The sequence below is a fragment of the Panthera tigris genome, chromosome B4 (genome assembly GCF_018350195.1).
Source record: "Panthera tigris isolate Pti1 chromosome B4, P.tigris_Pti1_mat1.1, whole genome shotgun sequence".
Lineage (NCBI taxonomy): Eukaryota > Metazoa > Chordata > Mammalia > Carnivora > Felidae > Panthera > Panthera tigris.
The window spans coordinates 133971628-133996862 of record NC_056666.1 but is presented as its reverse complement, the minus strand read 5'-3'; the positions used below and the strand labels follow the sequence as shown (position 1 = coordinate 133996862).

The 25235-nt window shown below is 48.7% G+C and overlaps 1 protein-coding gene and 1 long non-coding RNA gene across 8 annotated transcripts in view; one reads left to right on the top strand and one right to left on the bottom strand.

Moving 5' to 3' along the window:
* TCF20 (transcription factor 20) overlaps positions 1-25115 on the top strand; it is a 102897-nt gene extending 77782 nt beyond the window's left edge. For 4 of the 7 annotated variants that reach the window (XM_042993419.1, XM_042993420.1, XM_042993421.1 and 1 more), the window contains exons 3-6: positions 10625-10718; positions 18457-18506; positions 19635-19762; positions 24888-24974. In XM_042993419.1, the coding sequence (XP_042849353.1) occupies positions 10625-10718; positions 18457-18506; positions 19635-19718 (228 nt within the window). In that variant the 3' untranslated portion in view covers positions 19719-19762; positions 24888-24974. Of the gene's footprint in view, positions 1-10245; positions 10315-10624; positions 10719-18456; positions 18507-19634; positions 19763-24887 lie in introns of those variants that run through there. The other 3 variants (XM_042993422.1, XM_042993423.1, XM_042993424.1) reach the window with 3 other exon arrangements.
* Positions 18796-24894, bottom strand: LOC122240483. Its single transcript, XR_006220275.1, has 2 exons — positions 23865-24894; positions 18796-19052 (listed from the first exon to the last, which is right to left on the bottom strand). It is a non-coding gene; the product is annotated as an uncharacterized LOC122240483 (long non-coding RNA).
* Positions 25116-25235: the final 120 nt, after the last annotated feature.

Genomic DNA, 25235 nt, shown 5'->3' with positions numbered 1-25235 from the left:
AAAAAAAAAAAAAGAAATGATGATTGAAGCCCCACTGTGTATCTCACTTGTGTGGAGAGCAGTATTGTGTGGCCTCAACCTCCCCTAGGAATGAATATCCCCAAATTTGTAACAACAGTATAGTCCAAAACAAAGGACATTTAGCTGTGCAGTGACTTTATTGTATTATTTGCATTGTAGGAGAATGATAGTGTAAACAGCTTCTTTAAGTAAAAGGCAAATAAAAATCCAATTGGAAATGGTATTAGCCTGGGTATTGATTTGGGGTATGGGATGGAAACTGAAGACGCTGTAGAGAGAGGTCTTTCTGTTCTGTGTTTGGCACCTGGCATGCAGGAAGTACTTTTCAAAGGTTGGAGAGTTGAGTGGATGAAGGGGACTGGAAGGCCATGTGGTATAAAGAGTGTCGAGCTTGGGGTTCAGAAGAAAAAGGGCTGCAATTTGAAGTGCTGGTACTTCTGGCCACTTTGCCTGTTTCTTAAACCAGAAACAAGGGCACTGATGACAGAGCCAGCGTCCCTTCCAGGTCCAGTGTCACTGATGACGCCAGAATTTGTCTAATAAAGAGCGAGGAAAGTTGTGGGTGTTGCCATGAGGGAGAAATCGGTTACATTGAAGAACGTAAAAGGAAAATGAAGAGTTACTTCCTTCTTGTGAGATTTTCACAGGAAATCCCCACGTCCTAGTCTCCTATCCCTGCTGTAGCACATTACTGTAAACTTGGGGGCTGGAAGCACAGACTTGTCATCTTACAGTTCTGTAGGTCTCAGGGCCCGCACAGGTCTCACGAGGCTCACACTCGGTGACACTAGGTGCCGGCAGGGCTCTGTTCTTCCTCGAGGCTCTAAGGAAGCATTTGTTTGCATGTCTCACCCGGCTTCTAAGGCCGCCCCCCCCCCCCGCCCCCGTTCTTGGCTCATGGCCCCTTCTTCCGTCTTTGAAACCAGCAGCGTTGGCATCTCCCGAAAACCCTCAACTCTCACTACCTCTGGGAGGGCTCCTTTGCTTGAGTGGGCCCATGACTAGATTGGGGCCACCTGGAGACTCCAGCATGCTCTTGCCCATCCCAGCGTCCTTGACCGAGTCACATCTACAAAGTCCCTTTGCCATGTAAGGTGGCAGGTTCTGGGAATGAGGTTGGACATCTTTGACATTTTGGGGCGTAGTTCTGCCTATCACCCCCCCCCCCCATAATCTACATTGGTATTGGTCAGTAGGGGACAGAAGTATAGTGAGGGAAGCACTAAATGGCTCCCAGGACACCTGAAATCCTAGCTCAGCCAGTTCTTGCACGTCTCTGGGTCTTTGTTTTCCTCAGCTAAAAAGTTGGAGAGTTGAAATTGGACCAAGGGTTCTCACATTGTACTGCGCATCAGAACTGCGTGGACACTTGTCACGGCACAGACTGAGATGGGCCTTGAGAATTTACGTTTCTTTTTCCTTTTCCTTCTCTGGAACTCTTCATCTTGCAAAACTGAAACTCTGTGCCCATTAAACACTAACTCCCATTCTCTCCTCCCTATCCCCAGATCATGGCAGCTACCATTATGCTTTCTGTGTCTATGATCTTAACTGTTCTGGCTGTCTCATGTAAGTAGAGTCATACAGTATGTGTCTTTTTCTGACGGGTGCAATTCACTGAGGATGGTGTCCTCAGGGTTTCTCTGTTGTAACAGGGCATCAGAATTCCTTCCTTTTTAAGGCGGGATGATACTCTGTTGTGTGTATACACCACATTTTACCTATCCACTCATCTGTCAGTGGACACTTGAGTCGCTTCCACATCTTAGCTATTGTGAGTAGAGCCACTGTGAACACGGGTGTACAAATATCTTTGAGACCCTGCTTTCATTTCTGAGTCTGTATGCCCAAAAGTGGAATTGTAGGATCATACAGTAATTCTACTTGTATTTTTTATTTTTTTAAGTTTACTTCGAGAGAGAGCACGCGCACACGAGTACAGGCCAGGGAGGGGCAGAGAGAAGGAGAGACAGAATCCCATGCAGGTTCCACATCACCAGCACAGAGCCCAGTGAGGGACTCAGACTCACAAATTGTGAGATCATGGCCTGAGCCGAGATCTAGAGTCAGACGCTTAACCAGATGCACCACCCAGGTGCCCCGATAATTCTGTTTTGAGTGTTTTGAGGAATTGCCATACTGTTTTCCGCAGTAGCTATTCCTTTTACGTTCACACCACCAGTGCCCAAGGGTTCTACTTTTCTCCACATCCTTCCTATCCTTGCCACACTTGTTGGTTTTGGGGTTTTGTTTTGTTTTGTATGGTTTTCATTTGAGAGAGAGGCAGAGGGGGAGAGAGAGAGGGAGAGAGAATGAGAGAATCCTAAGCAGGCTCCGTGTACTGCACAGAGCCCTACATGGTGCTCAATCCCATGACCCTGGGGTCGTGACCTGAGTTGATTGAAATCAAGAGACGATCAACCAACTGAGCCACCCAGGTGCCCTTGGGTTGGTTTCTTTTTTTTTTTATAGTAGTTATTCTGATGGGTATGAGGTGACATCTTACTATTTGCATTTTCCTATTGATGAGTGATGTTGAACATCTTTTCATGTGCTCATTGGCCATTTGTATGTTGCCTTGAGAACTGTCTGTTCAGGGCCTCTGCCCATTTTTGAAATAGGTGGTTTTGTTGCCATTGAGTTTTAGGCATTCTCTGTATATTCTGAATTTTAATGCTTTATTCAGTATATGATTTGCAAATATTTTCTCCCATTGTGTAAATCACCATTCTTACTCTGGTGATGGTGTCTTTTAATGCACAAATTTTTTTTTAATTTTCATGAAGTCCAATTTGTCTTTTTTCTTTTGTTATATGGGCCTTGGGTGTCATAAACCACAGATCACTGACAAACCCGATGTCATGAAGCATTTGCCCTATGTTTTCTTCTAAGAGTTCTATTGTTTTGGTTTTACATTTAAGTTCTTAACCCATTTTAAGTTAAGATTTTAATATAGTGTTAGGTAAGGGTCCAACTTCATTCTGCTGCATGTGGATATCTAGTTTTCCTGGAACCATTTGTTGAAAAGACTGTCCTTTTTTCCTCGCTGGATGGTATTGGCACCCTTGTCAAAAATCATTTGACTCTATATGCCAGAGTTCACTTCAGGGCTTTCTGCTCTGTTGTCTTGGTCTATATCCCTGTCTTTATGCCTGGACCACACTGTTGATTACTGTAGCTTTGTAGTAAGTTTTGAAATCAGGAAGTAGGAGTCTTCCAGTTATCTTCTTGTCCAAGATTATTTTAGCAATTTGTGGTCCCTTGAGAGTCCAAATGAATTTCAGGATGGGTATTTCTTTAAAAAAAAAAAAAAATGGGATTTTTTTTGAATATGCAGATCACGTTGGGTAGTATTGACGCTTTAATTAAATATGAAGTCTTCTAATCCATGAAAATGGATGGATTTCCATTTATTCATCTCTTCTTTAATTTCTTTTAACAATGTTTTATAATTTTCATTGTACAAGTCTTTCACTTCTTTAGTTAATTCCTAAATATTCTGTTGATGCTATTGGAAATCAAAAGTGTGTGTAATTTTTTTCAGGTTATTCAGTTTGTGTATAGAAATGCAACTGATATTTTGTGTATTGATTTTGTATCTTTCTACATTGCTGAATTCATTTATTCTAGCAGGTTTTTTTTGGACTCTAGTGTTTGTTTTCTACATATTAGGTCATAACATCTACCAACAGATAATTTTACTTCTCCTTTCCAGTTTGGACACCTCTTATTTCTTTTTCTTTCCTAATTGCTCTGGCTAGAACCTCCAGTACTGTGTTGAATAGAAGTGGTGAAAGCCAGCATCCTCTCTTTGTTCCTCATCTTAGAGGAAATGCTTTCATCTTTTTACCTTTAGGTATGATATTCCCTGTGGGTTTTTCATATATGTCTTTTGTTTATATTGAGGTAATTTCCTTCTATTCCTATTCTGTTGAGTGTTTTTATCATAAAAGTGTGTTGAATTTTGTCAGATGCTTTTTCTGCATCAATTGAGTTGATCTGTGGTTATTTCCTTCATACTGTTGTGATGTATTACAACAAACAGTTTTCTTATGTTGAACCAGCCTTGCATTCCAGGACTAAGTCCCACTTGGTCATGCATATAATCCTTTTAATATGCTGCTAAATTCTGTTTGCTAGTATTTAGATTGAGGATTCTTATATCATATTCATAAAGGATATTTGTTGTTTTTTGTGTTGTTATTGTTTATATATATAATGTCTTTGTCTGACTTTGGTATCAGGTAATGCTGGCCTTGGAATAATTCTGAAAATGTTCCCTCCTCTAGTTTGGGGGGAAAGTTTCACAGGAATTGGTATTAGTTCAAATAGTTCAGTGTTGAAATAGTTCAAAGGTTTGGTGGAATTCACCAGTGAAGCCATCAGGTCCAGGGCTTTTCTTTTGGGGGGAGATTTTTTACTACTGATTCAATCTCCTTACTAGTTACGTGTGTATGCAGGTATTTTATTTGTGATTTAATCTTGGTAGGTTTTGTGTTTCTGCAAATCGGTCCATTTCTTCTAGGTTATTCAATTTATTGGCATACAGTTGCTTATAGTACTGTTTTATAATCCTTTTCATTTCTGTAGAATCAATAGTATTGCCCCCATTTTCATTTCTGATTCTAGTAATTTGAGTCTCCTATCTCTTTCTTAGTCCATTTAACTAAAGGTTTGTTGATTTTGTTGAGTGTTGCAAAGAACCAACTTTTGGATTCACTGATTTTTCTCTGCTGTTGATCTCTGTTTCATTTATCTCCATTCTAATCCTTTTTATTTCCTTCCTTCTGCTAGTTTTGGGTTTAGTTTGTTCTTCTTTCTGTAGTTCCTTAAGTTATAAAGGTAGATAGTTGCTTTGAGATCTTATTTTTAATGTAAGTGTTTATAGCTATAAATTTCCCCCTTAGCACCACTTCTGCTGAATCCCAAAAGTTTTAATATGTTGTGGTTTTATTTTTATTCGTCTCTAAATATTTTTTATTTCCCTTGTGATTTCTTTTTTGATCCACTTTTTGTTTAAAAGTATGTTAATTTCCACAGTTTTTTAAATTTCCCAGTTTTCCTTTGGTTACTCATTTCGAACTTCTTTGTGCTCAGAGAAGATACTTTGTATGATATCTTTTTAAATTTGTTGAGACTTACCTTGTGGCCTGACATGTGGTCTGTCCTGGAAGGTGTCCTGTGTGCACTGAAAGAAAGTGTGTTTGGTTGTTGGGTAGTATGTTCTGTGTATGTCTGTTAGACTGGTTGCTTTATAAGGTTAAGTCCTCTATTTTCTTTCTTCTGTCTGGTTTTTCTATCCATCAAGTCTGTTTTGTCTGATAATAGGATACCACTCCACTCATTTGGTTACTACTTGCATGGAGTATCTCCATCCTTTTACTTTGTCAATTTTGTCTTTGTATCTAAAGTAAGACTCTTATGCATAGCATATAGTTGAATCATAAGTTTATATCCATTCTGCCAGTCTCTGTTTTTTGATTGGAAAGTTTAATCCATTTACATTTAAAGTAATTATGATAATGAGCCCCTTCTGTCATTTTGCTATTTTGTTTCTAGATGTCTTATGGTTTTTGTGTCCCTCATTTCCTGCATTACTGTCTTTTTCTGTGTTGTTGATGTTTTTTAATGGTGGAAAATTTAAATTCCTTTGTCATTTCCTTTCCTATATATTTAATAGCTATTTTTTTTGCCAGTTTAATTTCCATAGCATGCAAAAACTCTGCCCTTCTGCAGCTCCAGTCCTTTCTGTTGTTGATGTCCCCCAGTTACATCTTTATACATTGTGTGCCCCAAAACATAAACTAATAAGTTTTTAAATGTATTGTTCTCTTAAATTATGTAGAAAACAAGATTTGCAGTCACAAACCAAAGTTAACAGTAGTACTAGCTTTTACACTAATTGGTTTTTTTTTTCTTTAGCTGTATTAGTCTCTTAAATCATGTAGAAAAACAAAAAATGCAGTTACAAGCCATTGCTCCTATAGCACCTGTATTTATAATTGCCAGTGTGTTTACCTTTATTAAGCTTTTTATTCCTCTGTACAACTTCACCCTGCAGGGCTCCCTGGAGTATATCTTGCAGAGCAGGTCTAGCGGCCATCAGCTCCCTCAGTTTTTGTTTATTTGGCAGTGTCTTAATTTCTCTTACATTCTTGAAGGACAGCATTGCCAGATATAGGATTCTTGGTTGATAGTTTTTTTTTTTTCTTTAGATTTTTGAATGTATCAGCCCACTGTTTGCAGTCTCCAAAGTTTCTGATAAGGAATCTGCAAGTAGTCCTACAGAGAGGATTGCTTGTGATGGTTTACTTCTCCCAAGAGTCTCTCTTTGGCTTTTGAAAGTTTGATTGTAATGTGTCTCACTGTAGGTCTCTGAGTTCGTCTTTCTTGGAGTTCATTGAGCTTCTTGGATGTTTATAATTATGTCTTTCATCAGAGTTAGGAAGTGTTCAGCCATTCCAAAATTGTCTCTGCCCCTTCCACTCTCTTCTCTTTCAGGGACTCCCTCACTGCCTATGTTGGTCTACTTAATGGTTTCCCTTAGGCTCTGTTCACTTTTCTTCAGTCTTTTTTTTTTCTTTCTTTTTTTTTCCCTCCTGTTTCTCAGACTCCATCATTTCCATCATCCTATCTTCAAGTTCACTGATTCTTTCTCCTGCCTGCTCCAGTCTGCATTTGAATCCCTCTAGTGAATTTTTAAATTCCAGTTACACTTTTCAGCTTTAAGAATTTCTTTTGGTATCTTTTTAGGTTTTCTTTACTTCTTTACTGCTATTTTTATTTGTTCACACATTGTGTTCTTAACTTTCTCTTTCTTTGAGCATTTTTAAGACAGTTCTTTTAAGTCGTTGGTGTACTTGCCGTTAGGTCTTTTTCAGGGAAGGTCTCTGTTGTTTAATTTATTTCCTTCAAATAGACTGTACTTTCCTGTCTCTATGTATGTCTTGTGATTTCTTTGTTGAACACTGGAAATTTGAATTTAATAATGTGATCACTCTGAAAATCATATTTCCCCCTTCCCCAAACTTTGCTTTTTGGGAGGTTGTTAATTGTTTTGGGTTTGTTTGTTTGTTTGTTTGTTTGTTTTCAATTGTTGTATGTTGTTTCTGTGTCTGGGATCAGCTTGAGGTGTCACTCAAGCCTTCTCAGGTCTTTTACTAAGACTTTCCGTGGGAACACATGGGTCGCTTTCTAATTGCACCCAAGTATATAGCTGTTCTTTTAACATCCTACTCTTTAATGTCTGGCTCCCAGAAGGGAAAAAAGCAAAAAATGGTGAGGAGAGGATGCCAGCCTTTTAAATCTCCTAGAAGTCCCTTCAGCCTGAAGGGGAGGGGCTTACAACAGTCAGGGGGAGGTACAGCGTGGTTAGCCACCTCCATCTGCACCTCTGTGATCTGGAGCAATAATGAGTCAGAACAGAGATTCCCCCCAATACACTGATACTTGGAGGATGGGGTTCTTTTTGCCCACCCTGGCTCCCCCAGGCTGTGTGCAAGCTGCTCCAGGATCGTGTGCACAGCTGCCTGGAGCTTGGCTGTGAACGGGAGATGGATGCCACTGTGCCAGGAGCTGGAACTGACCAAAATTAGCTGCAGTTTACCACCCAAGTCTTCCCCTGAAAGTTGCACGCCTACAACAGACACCAGAGTTCCAAAATAGTTCTATCAGACAGATTTGGCCAGTTCAGTTGTCGACCAGGTAGGGAGACAGATTCCTGGTCCTGCCTACCCCAACGTCTTCCCGGAATCCCAAAATTTTCATTTGTGACAAGTTCCAAGGTGATGCTTGGATGCTGCTGGTCCAAGGACTACACTTTGAGAACCACTGAAATACATACATACATACATACATACATACATACATACATACATACATACAAAACAAACTCTTTAATGTCCTTTCTTCAAGACCCAAGTATACCATAACGGAATCTTTCTCCTCTGGATGCAATATAGTAAATTAATTATGCTTTTTAACTGAAAGAAACAAGCATCATCATTGATGAGTGGTGAGTTTGCTTTCTTTATGCAAAAGATAGTACCTGTGGTCTGTGGGCTGGTTCAGGGCAGGGAGCATTGAGGAGCCCTGCAGGGGACAGAGTCATGTGCTGAGGTAGAAAGGAAATGGACCTTGTTCACATCCAAGCTTGATTGCTTCCCTTTCCTGTCTGTGAACTTGGGTGATGACAAATCCTGCTCCAGGTTGCTTTTCATAGGGGGTCTGTGTAGAATGTCTGGGGTTTTTTTTTTATTAAAAGGTTTTTAATGTTTATTTATTTTTGAGAGAAAGAGAGAGCGCAAACAGGGGAGGAGCAGAGAGAGAGGGAGGCACAGAATCAGAAGCAGGCTCCAGGCTCTGAGCTGTCAACACAGAGCCCAACACGGGGCTCGAACTCACGAACCGCGAGATCATGACCTGAGCCAAACTCCGACGCTTAACCAACTGAGCTACCCAAGTGCCCCAAAAGTGATTTTTTTTAAGTGTCCTCCCCCTTAACAGTCTGGAGATGGGTTGGTCCCTGACCTAGTTAATGTAATCCTTAGCAGGGTCTCAGAGGTCCAGGTTCCCTCCACCCTGTCACTTTGCTGTCCTCAGCAGCTTGGGCTTTATCTTCACAGCTGTCCCCTCATGGTGATATGAAGATTGCAGCAGATCTTACCATCCTATCCTCACAGGGGCCGAGTGAGCAGACAGCCTGTTCCTGCCTCTTGTCCCTTTTTAAGAGGGGTGAAACTTCCTTAGAAGTTCCTTAAACTGCAGACTTTCCTTCCAGAAAGGCTTGCTGCACCCACCTGTAAATGACCACCACTGATGGAGATTCACTCTCCAGGGTAGGGAGGGCCTGGAGCACAAGCGCTCTGGATACCTGACTGGTGGGGGCTCCTGGAGTCAGAGGTGAGGCAGCAGGAATTGCCGCGGGCAGGGCCCCTGACCAGTCAGCCATGTTCCCTTTGTCCTGAAGGTGCTCTGTGGCACTGACAAAGGTAGGTACGGTCCCGGGCCACTCAGAATGCTGCCAGCTGCCCTTGGTTTATTCCAGGCCGAGTAATCTTTTGTGCCTTGGCAAGGGTGCGAGGGCACAGGGCAAACATTTACTCAGCACCGGCACTCAGAAAGATGTTGGTCTTCTGAGAGGAAGGCAGAGCCCCCGAAAGACCTGTCTTACCACCCTATTCCAGCCGAGTTTGTCTTTGGAGGATGCCAGGGGTGGTCAGCCCGGATCTGCTCTGACCCGGAGCGAGTACACTCTCTCTGGTGCCTCAGGCACCTCATCTGGAGGGAGAGTGGAGGTGACGGGGCTGACTGAGCGGGTGTGCGTCAGTGGCACGCAGGGACACCCGTTGCATAGGGGGCACTCGGGCTCTGCGGTCGCTGGCGCTAGTGTGGTTGTAGCGTCAGCACCAGGGAAGCTTGATCCGGCTCCCTGGTCCCGGGCCTGCTACTCTGTGCTGGGGTGTCCCGGGCGTCCCGCCCATTCCACGGCACCATCCAGGCGAGCTTCCTCCCGCTGGCGAGGCGGTCCTAACTGCTGCAGATCTGGGGACCACACTGTCCCCTGGGAGGCTGCCACTTGGGTCCTGCCTTTGCACGAGACAAGAGGGAGAAGGGGGTGCCGTTGAGGCACTTTGTCTCAGGGAGCACGAGGGCATGTGTGGGGAGCCATTCCTCTCCACAAGTATGACTGCTGAGGGAGAACTTTTTCATGGTACTTTTCCTAGAATCAGGAACAAGTGTCTGGGCCATGCAGGTAGCCTTATCGCGGTGTGCCTCAGCCACCTGAAGAGTCTGCATCCTTCTCGGTAGGGCCAAGTTGGTTGAATTTTACAAATAACGATGACTTTTGATAGGTCACATTTCCTATGCGGACAGGATTGGGAGCTCACAGCCACCGCATCACAGGATGATAGAGATGTGCCCGCTTTAAGGAAACCTGCCCATGTAAGGGGGAGCATCTCAATTACAGAATAGTGTCTCACTTAGCCAGAAATTTGTGGCAGGTTTCCTAGTGCATTTAAAATAGGATTTGTGTATAAAAATACCATTTGCACACAGGAGCCCATCTTTTTTGAAAAGGGAAATATACTTGTATTGGGCATTTGGGATAAAGTAGAATAAAAATAAAATCTTACAAATACAAGAACTAGAAACCAAATTCCACTTTTAATTCTAAAAGGTTTATATATAACTCTACTATCTTACCCTCTCCTCCTACCCCAGACTTTCACAGCAGAAATAAACAGGCAAGAGCTGGCATTTTAGGATGCGGCAGGAACGAGGAAAGGACAGGCAAGCATGTCTGCGGGTGGGTGGGCAGGAGGAGCACCATAGGCGAGTCTGGGGACCCTGCCCCACCGCGGTGTTCTGTTTGATCTGTTTGTGGACATTTGTGAGGCCTGGCCTAAAACATTGCTGCTGGATCCTTTCCACCGTGTGGTCAGTGGGTGGCAGGTTAGCTATTGACCAGCCCACCACCCCCCCCACCACCACAGACCTGTAACCACAGAGACGTACTGAGGTATGACAGATGGGGTTTAAGGAAGGCCTGGAGGAGAGGGTGACTCTGGAATGCTGATGTGGTGCACTTCTTTCCTTCCAGAAATGTTCCCACTGCCAGGAGGCAGGTGCCACCTTGGGCTGCTACAACAAAGGCTGCTCCTTCCGATACCATTACCCGTGTGCCATTGACGCAGGTAAGACGGGACTACGTACCCTTATCCAGAGCATCTGAAGGGCGGGATGTACATTTTGCTTCCTTCCCTGCCTTCTTTCCTCTCTTTATAGTTCTTTTTGTCACTTCTGACCCTGTTCTGTTTGTCAACTCTAAAGGAATGCAGAGAGGATAATAAAAAGGCGTGAAATGGGGTCATAATAACAGTTTTATTCATATAATTCACATGATTCACTATTTAAGTGTACAATTCAGTGGTTTTTAGTAGATCCACAAAATTGTGCAGCCATCACCACAATCAGTTTTCGAACATTTTCATCACCTCGTAAATTCCTACCCATTAGCGGTCACTCGCCCTCCACCCACTCCAGCCCCTGGCAACCACTGATCTACTTCTTGTCTTGATGGATGTGCCTGTTCTGGGGCATTTTGTAGAAGTGGAATCATACCGTACATACTCTTTATGACTGGCTTCTGTCCCTTAGCATAATGTTTTTCAGGTTTATCCATGTTGTGACGTGTGTCACTACTTCATTTTTATTGCCAAACCATATTTTAAGGACACCATATTTTAGGCCATATTTTATTTATCATTTAACAGTCGATGCACGTTTAGGTGGTTGTTCACTTTTTTTTTTTTTAATGTTTATTTTTAAGGAAGGAAGAGATGGAGCGTGAGCGGGGGAGGGACAGAGAGGGAGACACAGAATCCGAAACAGGCTCCAGGCTCCGAGCTGTCAGCATAGAGCCTGATGCGGAGCTCGAATCCGTACCGTGAGATCATGACCTGAGCTCAAATCGGACATTTAACCAACTGAGCCACCCAGGCGTCCCTGCCTTTTCTTATATCTAAGAAACTGTTGCCTAATCCAGAATCACAAAGATTCATGCCTATGTTTTCTTCTAAGAATTTAGCTCTTACACAGGTCTTTGGTCCACTTTGAGTTAATTTTTATATATGGTGTGAAGTAGGAGTCCACTTCATTCTTTCCATGTGGATTTCAGTTGTCTTAGCTCCATTTGTAGAAAAGACTGTTCTTTTCCTTGTGGAATGATCTTGGCACAACTTTGTCAAAAACCAGTTGACCATAGACGGATGGGCTTATTTCTGGACTTTCTCCAGTCCCACGCAGTCTTGATTACTGTAACTTTGTAGTAGATTTTGAAATTGGGAAGTGGGAGTCTTCTAGTTTTATTCCTTTTTTCAAGATTGTTTTGGCTATTCTGGGTCCTTTACTATTTCCTGTGAATTTTAATTAAGATCAACTGGTCTGTTTCTGTACAGAGAAGCCATTGGAGCTCTAGGGATTGCACTGAATCTGCAGGTAAAGTTGGGGGGTTTTCCCATCTTAACCAGTAGTATGTCTTCCAACTCATGACCAGACGAGATAGTTTTCACAGTTTAAGTTTTACACTTGTTAAATTTATTCTTAAGTATTTTACTATTTTTGGTGTGATTGTGAGTGGAATTGTTTCCCTGCTTTAATTTTCACATTGTTCATTGTGAGCATATAGAAACACACTTGATTTTGTTATTGATCTTGTATCCTGCAACTTTGCTCAGCTCGTTGATTAGTTCTAATAGTTTTTTAATGGATTTCTACATACAAGATATGTCATCTGCAAATGGGTAGTTTTACTTCTTCCTTTCCAATCAGATGCCTTTTATTTCTTTTTCTTGCCTAATTGCCCTGGCTAGAACATCTAGCATAATGTTGGGTAACAATGGCAAGAGCTGACCTCCGTGCCTTGTTTCTGACCCATTAAATGTGATGATAGCTATGGGGTTTTCATAGATGTTCTTGATGCAGCTGAGGAAGTTACCTTCTGTTCTTAGTTTGTTTAGTGGTTTTATCATGAAAGGATACTGCAGTTTTTCCTTTTTCCATGTCTGTTGATGTGATCAGAGTAGTATTTTGCAGTGTCGTAACTGTTGAAAGAAGGGGAAACTTTCGTCCAGGAAGTTCCATCCAGTGAGTGATGCAGAAGCCTTAAACTTTTTTTTTTTTTTTTTTTTTTTTAACGTTTCTTTATTTTTGAGACAGAGAGAGACAGAACATGAACAGGGGAGGGGCACAGAGAGAGGGAGACACAGAATCTGAAATGGGCTCCAGGCTCTGAGCTGTCAGCACAGAGCCCGATGCGGGGCTCGAACTCATGGATCATGAGATCATGACCTGAGCCGAAGTCGGACGCTTAACCGACTGAGCCACCCAGGCGCCCCAGAAGCCTTAAACTTTTTTTTAATGTGTATTTATTTACTTTTGAGAGAGAGAAAGAGAGTGCAAGTAGGGGAGGGGGAGAGAGAATCCCAAGCAGGTTCTGCGCTGTCAGCACAGAGCCCAGTGCGGAGCGTGATCTCACGAATTGTGAGATCATGACCTGAGCCTAAATCAGGAGTCGAATGCTTAAACCGACTGAGCCACCCAAGTGCCCCAATGACGCCTTAAATTTTGACTCAGAGCTTTAGCCTGGGAAAGTCCTCTTCTTTTAGACTCCTGTCCTTTCAGTGGACGTTTTCACCTGTAACTTGTTGAGCATGTGACTAAGGGCTTCACCTCAGCGGCCCTCATAATATAGTAAAAACCATGGATTGTGAGTAACTTGTTCTGTGCAAACATTTCTAATAAATTTTAACTTGATAAGTGAGCAGTGTCTCACAATACAAGTAGTACGTGACGCCGAATGTCACATCACGACTGAGCCAATGGTTCTTGAAATTCACTTTGATATACAAGTGCTTTGGATTATAAGCATGTTTCCAGAAGGAATTATGCTCGCAAACCAAGGTTTTACTGTACTTTCATTCAGGAAGGAGGGGGAGAAAAAGGGGAAGGTCCACGAGAGGGCAGCGAGTGGCAGGATGCTTCTTAGGCCTGAGTGCTTGAGGAAGGAGTGCCTCCTTCCATGGAGGCAGCCCCGCTCTCCCCAGAAGGTGAGGTTTGATTTAGAATTGGCAGGGAAGAGGGGAGGGCATGGCCGAGCAGGTGGCGGAAGCAGGTACAGCAGCGTGAGGCACACAGAGTAGAATCCGACAGACGCAGGGAGAAGTGTGTTATCTGGATGCTGCTTCCTTCCATTGTGGTTGTTGGAGCTGCAGGCCCTCTGCCTCACAGGTCCTTCTCTTATTCCTCCTCTCCCTCTCTGATTTTCCTTCCAAGTTTCCATAGGAGGCATAGCTGAACACCAGAAAGATCCAGAAAGATAATGCTTATTATGCCAAAGTTCTCATGAAAGTATGCATTTGCACGTTGAAGGGCAGCTGGTGGCTGGGACGCTGCTTGGCCAGAGCGAGTAGGAAGACAGCCTTAAGATGTCAATTCAGGGATCTTGGGTTTTAGTCGGTCCTTTCCATTCTCTTTCTTCCTTTCCCCTCCATGTTTCTTTGTTGAGTCGGAGCTGTCATTCACCCTGGGTTGTGGTCCAGCATATTCCAGAGTATAGCCATTCATTCCTCTCCCTCAGGAGCCAGCCGCTGCCTTTTCTCATTGTCACGATTATTGCCCCTGGCTACATTCTCTTTCTAGTTTAAGCTTCGTGGTTTTTAAATGAAGATGTTTAAACATATTAAGTTTGTGGCAGTTTATAATTTTGTGCGGGGAATACTGTGAGATTTGGCTGTCCCAGTCAGTGGCCAGGTGAGAGGTGATCTCCTGCCCTGAGGCTTTGCCCAGAAACATCCAGTGAGCCACAGGCAGATAACATCGTACACAACCCCCACCCCCGCATGAGTGCACTCCCTGTCTGCACCCTGGGGCGCCAGCCAGGTTAGGGACCAGGCTCACGGCCTGCCTCCTGGCAGTTTCTCTAGGGATTAAGCAGGATGCTCGGTGGGACTCTGCCATAATGGGAACGTTCTAGATCTGCACTCTCCAGCATAGTAGCCACAAGCCTTGTGTTACCACTAAGTGCTTAACATGCGGCTAGTTGGGAACGAGGGACTGAATTTTTATTTTACTTCATTGTATTTAAACTTAAACTTTACATGTCCCCGTGTGGCTAGCGGCTGGAAAGCCTGGGCTTAGTTCACTGCCTCCCCCAAGCTCCGGCGGCGGGACTGGGTCGTCTGGGAAGTGGCGCTGGGCTCCTCTTCCTCTGCGAAGGAGGCTTGCTCGATCCGCCACTCTGCACGGAAGCAGGGGCTGCTTCACCAGCTGAAGATTAGTAAGAAAATGGTATTTGTCACTCTCTGTTTGAGCCTGTCTTGTGTGGCCTTCCCAGGTGAGTTGAGAACATGACTATTTGGCAGAAATTGGTGGCCGAGTATCCGGTGAGAGGGAGGCTGCCTGGGTCAGGGGGGCGCCCAGGTGGGGCCAAGGCCCTGACGCTGTTGCCCCAGCTGCTGCTGGCCTTACCGCTGCTCCACGTGAAGATCTGGGACCAAGGAAGCGGCACCACAGGATGACCGTGTCTTGGGATTTATCAGTCTTTTTTGATGACCTGAGTCGCAGTGACCCAGAAGGCCACACTGCTCTGTGGGGATAGATGCTTGTGTTTATCCCACAGGGTCTCCTGAGGAATTCGGTTCTGTATGTGACGGATCTGTGTGTCCAGGAAAGGCGTTCATTGATTGACTTCCTTCCTAATTATATGTCCCTGGGTGGAGAGTCCCTCATTGCTACTTGTTGTAAGGAACAGTTGAACACTTTCATCTTTGCCTGGCTGCGAACCACCCAGACCTTCACAGGGCTGTCCGTGTCTAAGAGAGAACGTTTATTGCTGGGGACATCTCCATGGAAACAGAATCCTGTTCTCCTGAGGGTCTGTAGCTGCCACACCTTCCCTCCACCTGTTGTTGGTCCTGCGTTGGTGACATCATGGTTGGCTGTCCTGTGCTACTTGTTCCGTCACGGGCGCAGCCTGGGGCTCCGGGGAGATGCAGTGAGGAGAACGTGAGCACTAGTTTCAAAAAAAATGACATATTAATGCAACGAGCCACAACAATTAAGACCAAAAGAAAAAAAGGACTGCGGTAGCACATTAATAACTACTGTGCATAAAGAATCCAGCCTGGAGGGGATTTTCCTCTTCCCCTCAGGAGGAGGCCCAGCTGGAAACTCGCTTTCTGCAGCCACCCTTACTGCACTTTGATCTTGATCTTGCCGCAGAGTGGGTTCAGGGCCCTTGGCGGTTATGAGCGGACTGGTGTCTGGCCCTTCCCTTCCTCTGCGCCCTAGAAGCAGTGCCAAGGCCTTGCTTGCCCTGCCCTGATAGTCCCCTCCTTGGGCCCAGCAAGGCGGGTGAGACCGGCGGGTCCCCGTGTCCCGGCCTGGATTTTACCAATCTAAGTACTAACTAGCTCTGAGATGGGTTGCAGGTGAGCTGGTGACAGCTTCCGGAGCCTGGCACGTGTGAAGGACACGAGCCCTCCCCTCTCCTTTCCTCCCTCCTCGAGTTTACCATCCACACCCAGGGTGGCTATGGCTGCATGTGAGTATCTGAAGCTCCAAGGAGCTTGTTATGAGGATCTCAGTGAAGACGAGCGTAGAGAGAAATGAAAGCGGAATCCTCTTCTGGGGCATCGGTGTTTGTATCTGGAAGCCGTCTTGTTGACGAGACAACCTTGTGAGTCTTTTCCAGCGTGTGTGATGATCCGGCAAGCCATTTACTTTGACTTCAGTGTGTGGAAGTGCTGACCAGGCCCTCTGGCCAGTGCGGGATATCACCAGGGGCTTAAGGAAAACAAATCGAGAGGCTGGCTGGCTGTGTAGGGCGGGCGCCTGCTGAGAGACCTCAGGAAAGGCCTCACCGCGCCCCTTCCCCCCAGCAAGGGCTGGTTCGAGGCAGCCAAGAAGAGGCTCCCCGTGCCCTTGCGGGTGTCTAAGCTCTCTGGCCCTGGTTCTTGTGCCTGCCGGGAGCGTGATGGCGGTTCCTGGTGGCCTGTGGGTATTCCAAGCACAGATGAGAGCGTTTGTCTGCAGTCTGTCTGCGCGGGAGATGTTGCCACAGGTGGACGTGGTCTCTGGCAGATTTTGTTAGGAGCCTTGCATTTGCAGAAGTACCTGACATTAACTCTAGTTGCTTGTAGTGTGTACTTAGATTACTTTCTTTCTTTTCTGCTTTTTAACTTAGAGGGAACATGTTTCCTAGCTTCAGACATATTTTACTAATGGTCTCTCACAGCTGGTGACGCCTCGTGGCTGGGAGGCGGACGGAGCCGCCTCTGCCTCTCGGGTGGCACCGTTTCCAGCCAGCGTGGCCCCCCTCCTCGTTTCTCTAAACCCCTATGGCGTCAAGGTGGCCGAGCCCCACGTGGGCTCTGCCGTTTGTTTCCCTGTGGCCCAACCTAGAGACCGCCAGCACACGGCGCTGCTAAAGCCCAGGTAAGGAGCAAGTGCTTCCCTTGAGCTCCAGTTGTCTGTGTCCTGCTGTTCATAAGCTCTCTGGCAGATTGGAGCAGCGGGAGCCTTGGTCACGCCATGTACTTGTGGGTTTTAAATTAACACATTTCATTTACTGCCATGCTATTTGCTTGCAGGGGGAGGGCTCGGAGGTTAGCGGACTTGCGGAGCTCCTGTGCCCTGAGGCTTGCCCCGGGAGCAGGGAGGCTGCCTGCCCACCCCTGGGTGTTCAGAGGCTCTAGGGGGAGGCAGTGATGGGACAGGCCCGGCCCAGTTATGAAAGGGTCTTTTTCTGTTTGTTTAAGATACAGAGGACCTCAGAAGTTTTCATTTGTATGTTCCCTTGCTCATTACTATTTCATGTGAAATCTGTGGGTACACAGGCTGCGAATTTGGACCTCAGTTTAAACCCGAGTTAAATCATACATTTAACAAGGCTAAGTACCGTGGCTGCCTCCCGCCATGGTGCCCGGGAGCTCTCTGAGAATGTGCGATCAATATTTATTAACATTCTGCCATCACATCTTGCACCGGTGACCTGGCTGTCGGTCTCCGGGAGCTGTGGTGTGCAGAGCGAATTCGTTAATTAGATCTCTTCGCCCCGCTCCACACGCTACCCCTGTGCCATGGAGCTCGACTCACCTGGAGGCGGATGCGTGTCCTTGCTGTCAGCGAGGATGCTGTCACCACGTTAAAAGTTGGAATGAATCATTTTCCTCCAAGGATTAGTAACCCCCTCGTGGGATTTCGTTTTCCCCCGAAGCATTTAGTGTGGATTATGTGGTTCGTGTCGGGAACTTCTCCTGTGTCTCCGTGGGTTGTACAGCAAAGGTGATAGATGGCAGGGCTTGCAACAGAGGAGAAAGGTGCCTCCGGATTTGGGGCGTTTTCACAGGGAAGCTTCAGCTTGGGCCTGTGGGAGGGGCTTAGCCTAGAATCAGGGATCTTAAAAATAAGATTTATTGGAGGTTGTTTCTCATTATTAAAACAATATGATGTAATCGTGGAAACATGTAAAAAAAAATAAAATAAAATCACCTATGTAGTCTTGCTGCCCAGAGAGAAGCACTGTTAGATTTTGGTAAATTTCCTTTCTTTTTTAAAATGCATATATAACACACTTTGTTAAAATTAGGATTGTACTTCTATATTTATGTATCCTGGCATTTCAAGCCATTTTGTGTCATGAGTGTTTCCCTGTACCACTGGCTGTTTTGAAACACTAATGCTTTAAGTGACTGATGTTCCATCATGTTGCTGTCCCGTAGTTTATTTGGGGGTGTTTCTGATGTTTTAGAAACGCCAGTGCGAGGGCCTCCTATCTCCATGTCTGACCCTGTCAGTCCTGGCTAGCGTGGCCCCACTCCCCTTGGGCTGTGCTGTCTGCCAGCTGTCTGACTGCCCCTTTCTGTCTTGCAGATTGTTTGCTACATGAGGAGAACTTCTCGGTGAGGTGCCCCAAGCACAAGGTGAGTCAGAGCTAGTGCCCCCCGGCAGGCGGTGGGGGGGGGGGGGCGGTCTGCACAAGCTACAGACAAAATTTGGAGAACCTTGTGATGGGCTACGGTCCTGGCCCTGGGAGGGCAGAGAGGCCCTGTGCTCTCTGGGAGAGGTCTCTCCCTGCAGGAGGGAGACCTGTGCCCTGGGGCGACGCCCCCCCCCCCCATGTGGTGTGGGAGGCTGGGAGAGAGGTCTGGAAGCAGAAGGTGTGTATCTGATTGTTAAGAGAAATGCGAAGATGAAACTCAGTAAAACCACTGATTTCCATTTTAGTTTAATGGAACCCCAGTTCACAGGTTGGCGCGAGGTAAGATTGATTGTAGGCCTTGGTGCGTAATCAGAGGCATTTTCCCAGACTGAAAGAAATAAGACTTGACTCCAGGGCTTTGCTGGGAAACTCAGTCTCTTCTAGGTCTTACCTCACTCAGCGGAAGCGACCGGTGGTGTGGTTGGTGGGCCGCCGCCACCTGATTTCCCACATCATTCAAGAGGCGTCTCTCCTCTCTCGGTGGCCCCTTTAGGAAATGATGGAAGACCTGGGGTGACTGGGCCATTGCTGAGCCAGCACGTGTGGGGGAGGAGGGAGGGAGGGTGCAGAGGGGGGTGCGGGGAAGCCCTGGAGAGGATGGGGGCTGCCGCCAAGGTCTGTCGCCTCCTGGAGCTCCTGCAGCGGCCGTGCTGTCCTCTGGCTGAGGTCACACTGACACCTGGTGGTCACTGGACGCTCACAGGCTTCAGTCTCCGACTGGGGCCAGAGCGAACTAAGAAGCCATCCTGACAGTCTGCCTTCAAAACACTTCTGAAAGATGCTTACTCCGGCTTTTCTTTAAAAATTTACTTCCAGAGATGGATCCTAGGATCTTATAGTATTCTCTTCGAGTTAATTTGCATTTTTTTTTATTTTTTAAACTTCTCTAATGGTCACATTTTGTCTTAGAAAACCCTGTCTGAATATCTCCTGTTTGTCATTCAATACTGACTCTTTGCTTTTTCTTTCCTTTTCCATGTGCCATTCCTCTCCTCGCCTCTGCCCTCCCTGACCCCCACACTGTTCTTCTGTCCCTCCTGTCTCGTGTCCTTGGCTTTGCCGGTGTCAGCCTCCCCTCCCATTCCCCCTCCCCCCCTTGCAGAACAAGACAGCGAAAGGCAGCCTCAGCACAGAGCAGTCGGAGCGGGGGTGAGGGGGGCAGAGTGCTCGTGGGAATGGAAAGTACAGCAAGCACAGGTGAGTCGGGCCGGCACCCCTGCCAGAGTCCCGGTGGGTGTCATGACCTCTGCCCTCCTGCTCGCCCCAGGCCCGGCTGCACCCAGGTCTTTAATCACGTGGACGGCCGACACCAGGTGGATAGAACGTCTCCCCGTCCGTCGCTTAGCTTCCCTGGAGCCCGAGGAGGGGTGATTGAGGCTGTCCCATTGCCCGTCGGAGCTCACAGTGACCGAGCTGAACTCAGGCCGTGCGTGCGTGCGTGCATGCGTGTGTGCGCGTGCGTGTGTGGTGCTCCCGGAGGCTTCTGGGACAGACCCTGCCAGCAGCCCACCCCCTGTGTCCGACTCAGAAATGCTTCTAGCCAGGGGCTGTCCTTTTTTATTTATTCCCTCTCTGTAAAGCTTATGGTGGCTTTTCCTTTGAAAAACAAAAAAATTCCCAGTTTTGTTCTTTGAAATCTCTTTCCCCAAGTACTGTGAAGGACTCCTTTGCGCAAAAGTACAAAGGGAAGGAAAATCCCCTCAAAGATTTAGGAGACTTTAGCGTCCGATTTAATTTTACTCCTAAAAACCTCAAGAGATTGAGTTATGCTTTTTGCGAGTGTGTCCGGGCTCGTGGTCAGGGCAGCGTGCATCTGTGAAAACGGGATTAGAGGACCAGCGTCCCCAGAGGCAGCGGGCGTCCCCTCCTCCCCAACTGGCTTCCTTGCCCTCCCCCCCCCCCAACATGGAGTCACTGAGGACTGAGGAAAAGAGAGCATAAAGAGAAGAAAAAGAAAAGCCAAACTGTGACTTGAGGCGGTTGCTCCTATACGATGGGGTGGGGGGAGCCAGTTGTCTCAGAAATGTTCATTAAGGGATTATTTCTCTTCAAATGAAGGCTTCTGTGTTTACTCCCGACATCCGAGAGCCACACACAGGTGCGCTTAGTCTGTGGCACGTTTCCTCCCCGTTACAACCGGCAGATTCCACCTTTCTCTGGAATACCCAACAGTAATTTGAGGAAAAAATAGAATTTGTCTCAGACAGTGGCGGTTTTTGTCCTTTGAGAAGTCCTCGTTCTTCAGGTGGGTCCTGGTACAGAATTCCAGAGAAGCCCCCTCTGCTCCGCCGTGGAGGCTGCAGGGCTGTGGAGGCCTGTGGTGCTTTCTCGAGGGGGCTGTCGAGTGAGGCCTTTGCAGTTAGGCCTGTCTTCCCCTCCCAGGGAGGGGGCCGAGGAATGGAAGGGACAGAGCAGAACAGGTGGTTGGGTCTCAGGAACCAAATGAGCACACTGCTGCTAGCAGCAGCCCCAGATTTCTGGAATGCAACGAGGCCACTGTTCCTGTCCTCCTTCCCCACCGAGCAGCCCCTGGGGCAAGACAGCAGGCTGGTTGCTTTTCCAGCTTGTTTCTGTTAGCCTTTGTCCTGTGCCTGGGCTCTGCCTTCTTCCTGTCCACTCCACTGCCTGGCTGCTGGGCAGAGCCACATGCTACAAGGACCACGAGGAACATTCTGGAAGTGCCCTTGGATGACCAGGTTAGGGAAAGAACCAGTTGGTGCTGAGTGCCTTCTGTTTTTGTCCCAGAATCCCAGCTCGTGTTTGGAGAGGAAAAAAAAACAAAAAAAGGAAGTCTGAGCCCTGGGCCTGGTGGGCAGAACTCCAGTTGGGAATTTTAATTTCGTTCATCAACTGCTTCCTCTCCAGCCAGCCTTGGGCCCTGCCAGCCAGTAGCCCTCGGCCCCCGCGTGGAGCAGGAAGCTTCAGCATTCAGACCTCAGTGTCGGTGTGTGCTTCCCACGTGCACAAAAGACACTGCAGCTCTGAGTGGTGACGGCCTGGCCCATCGGTGTGGGGTCCAGCTTTGTCCACCTGAAATGATTTTCTTCATACGCTGTCCCCACAAGGCGGGACCCTTGTCCCGCTTTCTCAGTTCAGCCATCTCGTTGAGAGCAGTGGCCCTCCACAGATTGTACGGGAACCCCAGTAATCGGAGACAGAGAACATTTCATCTTGGGGCCCTTTCTAGGGACAGAGCCACAATCAATGGGTGACCCTGACAAGGCAGGGAAGGGACAGGAGTACATGAGTCCTGCTTCTTGGTGCCCCCCTTTCTCACACAGAAAGTGCTATGTAACCAGGGGCAGGCCGCTAAATGCCTCTGCTTCTGTTTCTTCTGTAAAGAGAGGAATGACGATGGCCCACCTTGTGAGGATTCGGTCAAGAAATGTCTTTAACGTGTCTGTGCAGTGTAGCGTGGGGTGCTGGCCTGCCGTGCCCGGCTGGGTGGGACCCTGTGCCTCCCTGTCTAACACAAAGCCCGGGGGCTGGGAGGTGGGAGTTCTAGTCCTTCCGGGACAAGGTACCTGCACTTGTCCCTCAGCAGGCCAACATGGCCAGGGAGGAAAGCTCCTTGGGCAGACAGTCACCCAGTGGGCCGCCTCTTCCCCACTTGTGAGTGTCAGGAAGCAGGGCGACAGGCCGGTGGGTGCCCGCCCTCTCCCTGTGCTAACTCCTAACCGTGCCTCCAAAGGCCTATAGGAGTGTCCAGTGAGCTCCTCAGAGGCCAGACTTCCTCCCTAGGGGCCTTGGCACTTGCCATCCCCCTGGGCCTGGGTACTCTCCCCCCTCCCCCCCCATCTTCAGTGACAGGCTCCGTCTCATCTCGGGTCTCTGCTTCCGTGTCACTTGCTCACGAGGCCTTCCCTCCTGAGCCCCTGTCTAACCAGCTCCTTCCCAGGCTGCAGCCTTCTTAGGCCAATTTGGAATCAGAACCGTGTTTGGATCTGCCCACTTGTGCCCTAGCCCAGCACGCACACAGGGCAATGCAGGCAGTCGGTTAGAGGGGGGCACGCACCCCAGAGAAGAAAGCGGCACACAGTCCCACCCAGACAGGTGGAAACTGGCCAGGTAGGGTGGGCTGGGGTGATGGATTCTTGCTGCGGTTAGAGAAGGTTGGGGAAGGCAGGCTGTGCCTGTGCGGCCAGAGGCCTGTCCAGGCCACAGAGGTGACGCTGAAGGGGAAGGAACGTGGGAGCGGAGGAGAGCGGGAGTCCTGGAAGGCTGTAGCCCAGGGTGAGATCCTGTTCACTGGCAGCCGGACACCAAGGTGCCTTTTACAGAGAGTATTGAAAACCCGCGCCACCGAGTGGCTGCAGCTGGCACGGCGTTTGCCCCTGGCTCCCCGCCCGGGACCGTGCTGTCTCAGCCACGTCCCATGTGGTTGGACAAGACCACGCGGTGACTGAGGCTCGAAGGCAGGGTCCCGGGGGCCCAGACGGAAGGGCTTTGCTGGGTGGGAGCCCCAGTCCCACCTCTCAGCAGCCCCGTGGCTTTGGGTCCCTCGGCTTCAGCCTTGTCATCTGTGAGACGGGGGTCAGGCCTTGGTGTCCTCATGCGGACCCCTGTAAAACTGCTGGCATAGTACCTGGCACACGAATTTTCTTCCTGTGCTCCCTGTCGCAGGAACAGCTTTTTAGAAATAGCTCTGAGAAGTTAGGGTCCCCTGACATTCAAGGTGTCACATATTCAGGGCAGTCTGACATCAGACCCTGAGGAGAGGTCCCTGTTAGCAAGGCTGGCAGACAGAGCCAGGCAGGAGGTGCTGTAAAGGCCACGGCTGCCTAGACTACCAGGCGCTCCAGAGCCCGAGGTCAGCACCCTGCCGAGTCCCCCCACCCCGGCCAGGCTGACCCCAGGTGCCGGGCCTGCTTCATTCTGAGGTTGGGGGCCGGGGTGGGGCCTGCTCTTCTGAGCAGCCAGCAGGCTGGGGCTGCAGGCCCAGCGCTGTGCCAAGGGACCCCGCCCTGTCCCTCCCTCCACACGCAGGGCCTTACGCGGTGTGCCCGGACGGGTGTCCTGCGTCCCCAGCAAGGTTCCCCACTCTGGCTGTCGCTTGAGTCATCCCATCAGCTCCACCCTTGTCATCACCTTTACGCGGGACCTTTGGTTCTCTCCCCTCCCCTGGCGGCCTTCACCTCAGGAAAACCAGAGGGCGGAGTGGAGAGTCTCCCCGCGCTGGGGGCCAATCAGAGCATGGGCCGGAAGGGCCCCGCCGACCTCTGGGGCCCAGAACTAGGGAAGCCACGCTGTCGCCGTGGACGTCCTGGAGTGGCGGCTGGAGCCCTGGAGTTTGCCTCACCTGAGTGGGATGACGTTGTCCTGCTGCCTCTGCAGAAGGGCTTCCCGTGTAACCGTGTTTTACGCCAAGCAGTTAGGCCTCTCTTTTCGGCAAGGGCAGGTATACGTTCGGGTGCTTCTGAATAGAAGGTTCTTAGCTCCTGCACACAGATAGCCTTCTTGACTGTCCTGCCTCTTAGTTGTATGAGGACAGAAAAGGGACAGCACCACCTGGGTTTTCCTGGGGGTTATTTGTTGGAGGGGGGCACCAGAGGGGGTCGGAGGGAGAGGGGGCACTCTGACTAGCAGGGAGCAGGTCGGGGGGAGGCCTCCGCCACTCTCGGCTTCCGCTGATTGTTCGGCACTGATCCTCGGAAGCCGCGTGTCTGAGACCCCTGCCCGCGCAGTGACCCGTGAGGTAGTCTGAGGAGGCCCCCGGCACTGCCCCACTGGCCCCCGGGTGTTGTCTGGGTCACCTTTCTGAGCCTGGAGCCTGGGCTGGAAGAGGAACCGTGGCAGGGGGCGCCTGGGGAGCCTCAGAGCTGGCTCTGCCCTCCCTGTCAGAGCCGGCCGGCCGGAGAGTGTTCTTTTGTCATGTGAAGTGTCGCTCTTGTCAACCGCGAGCAGCTGTGGCTGTGAGCGGTTCTTCCGCAGATCGCCTGGGTGCTCAGCCACCTCTGTGAGGACCGCTCTGGGCCGCCACAGTGCCGAGCCCCACTCCGGGCCCCTGGTGGTGGCATCCTGAGCGGGGGTCACCCCAAGAACTGCCCGACTCCGGGGCGGCCCCCACCAGGACAGTTGGGGAGCCCTTTCCTGGCCTCAGTTCCTTCCGTTCGCTGGGGGAGGCGGCCGCACCTCGGGGCACAGAGTCTAGTCACAGAGCAGCCGGCGGGGTCACTGCCGTCTTTAACCGTGTCCCTGGCCACCACCGGTCTTGGGGGCTCTCCTGCCTCGATGGCACCGTTGTGGGGGGGTCTGCAGCCGCTGGACCCACGGAGTGGGGGCACGGAGGTTCCCGGCACCCAGTGTCGGTTCTGTCTTCCAGGTGAGACTGTGGAGATGAGAAGGTGGTGGACACTCGCGATGGAACCAGAACCGTCCTGCTGTGCGGCCCCGCCCCGCCCGCCCTGCCCCGCCAGCACCTCCTCCCTAAGTCCTTACATCACACCCAAACCGTGACACCACAGGAAAGAAAGACCCAAGAAGTTGGAATGGCTGTTTCCATGGACACGATCTCCATAGTGACAATGTGGGGGGAGGGGGGTGGGGTGGGATGATGGGAAAGGGGGGGTTAAAAGGGTGGGATAAAAATATATATATATAAATCTATTTTTAGTCTGGAAAGACTTTGTTTAAATGAAAGGTGCGCTATCCCTTTTGATTCTATTTTAAA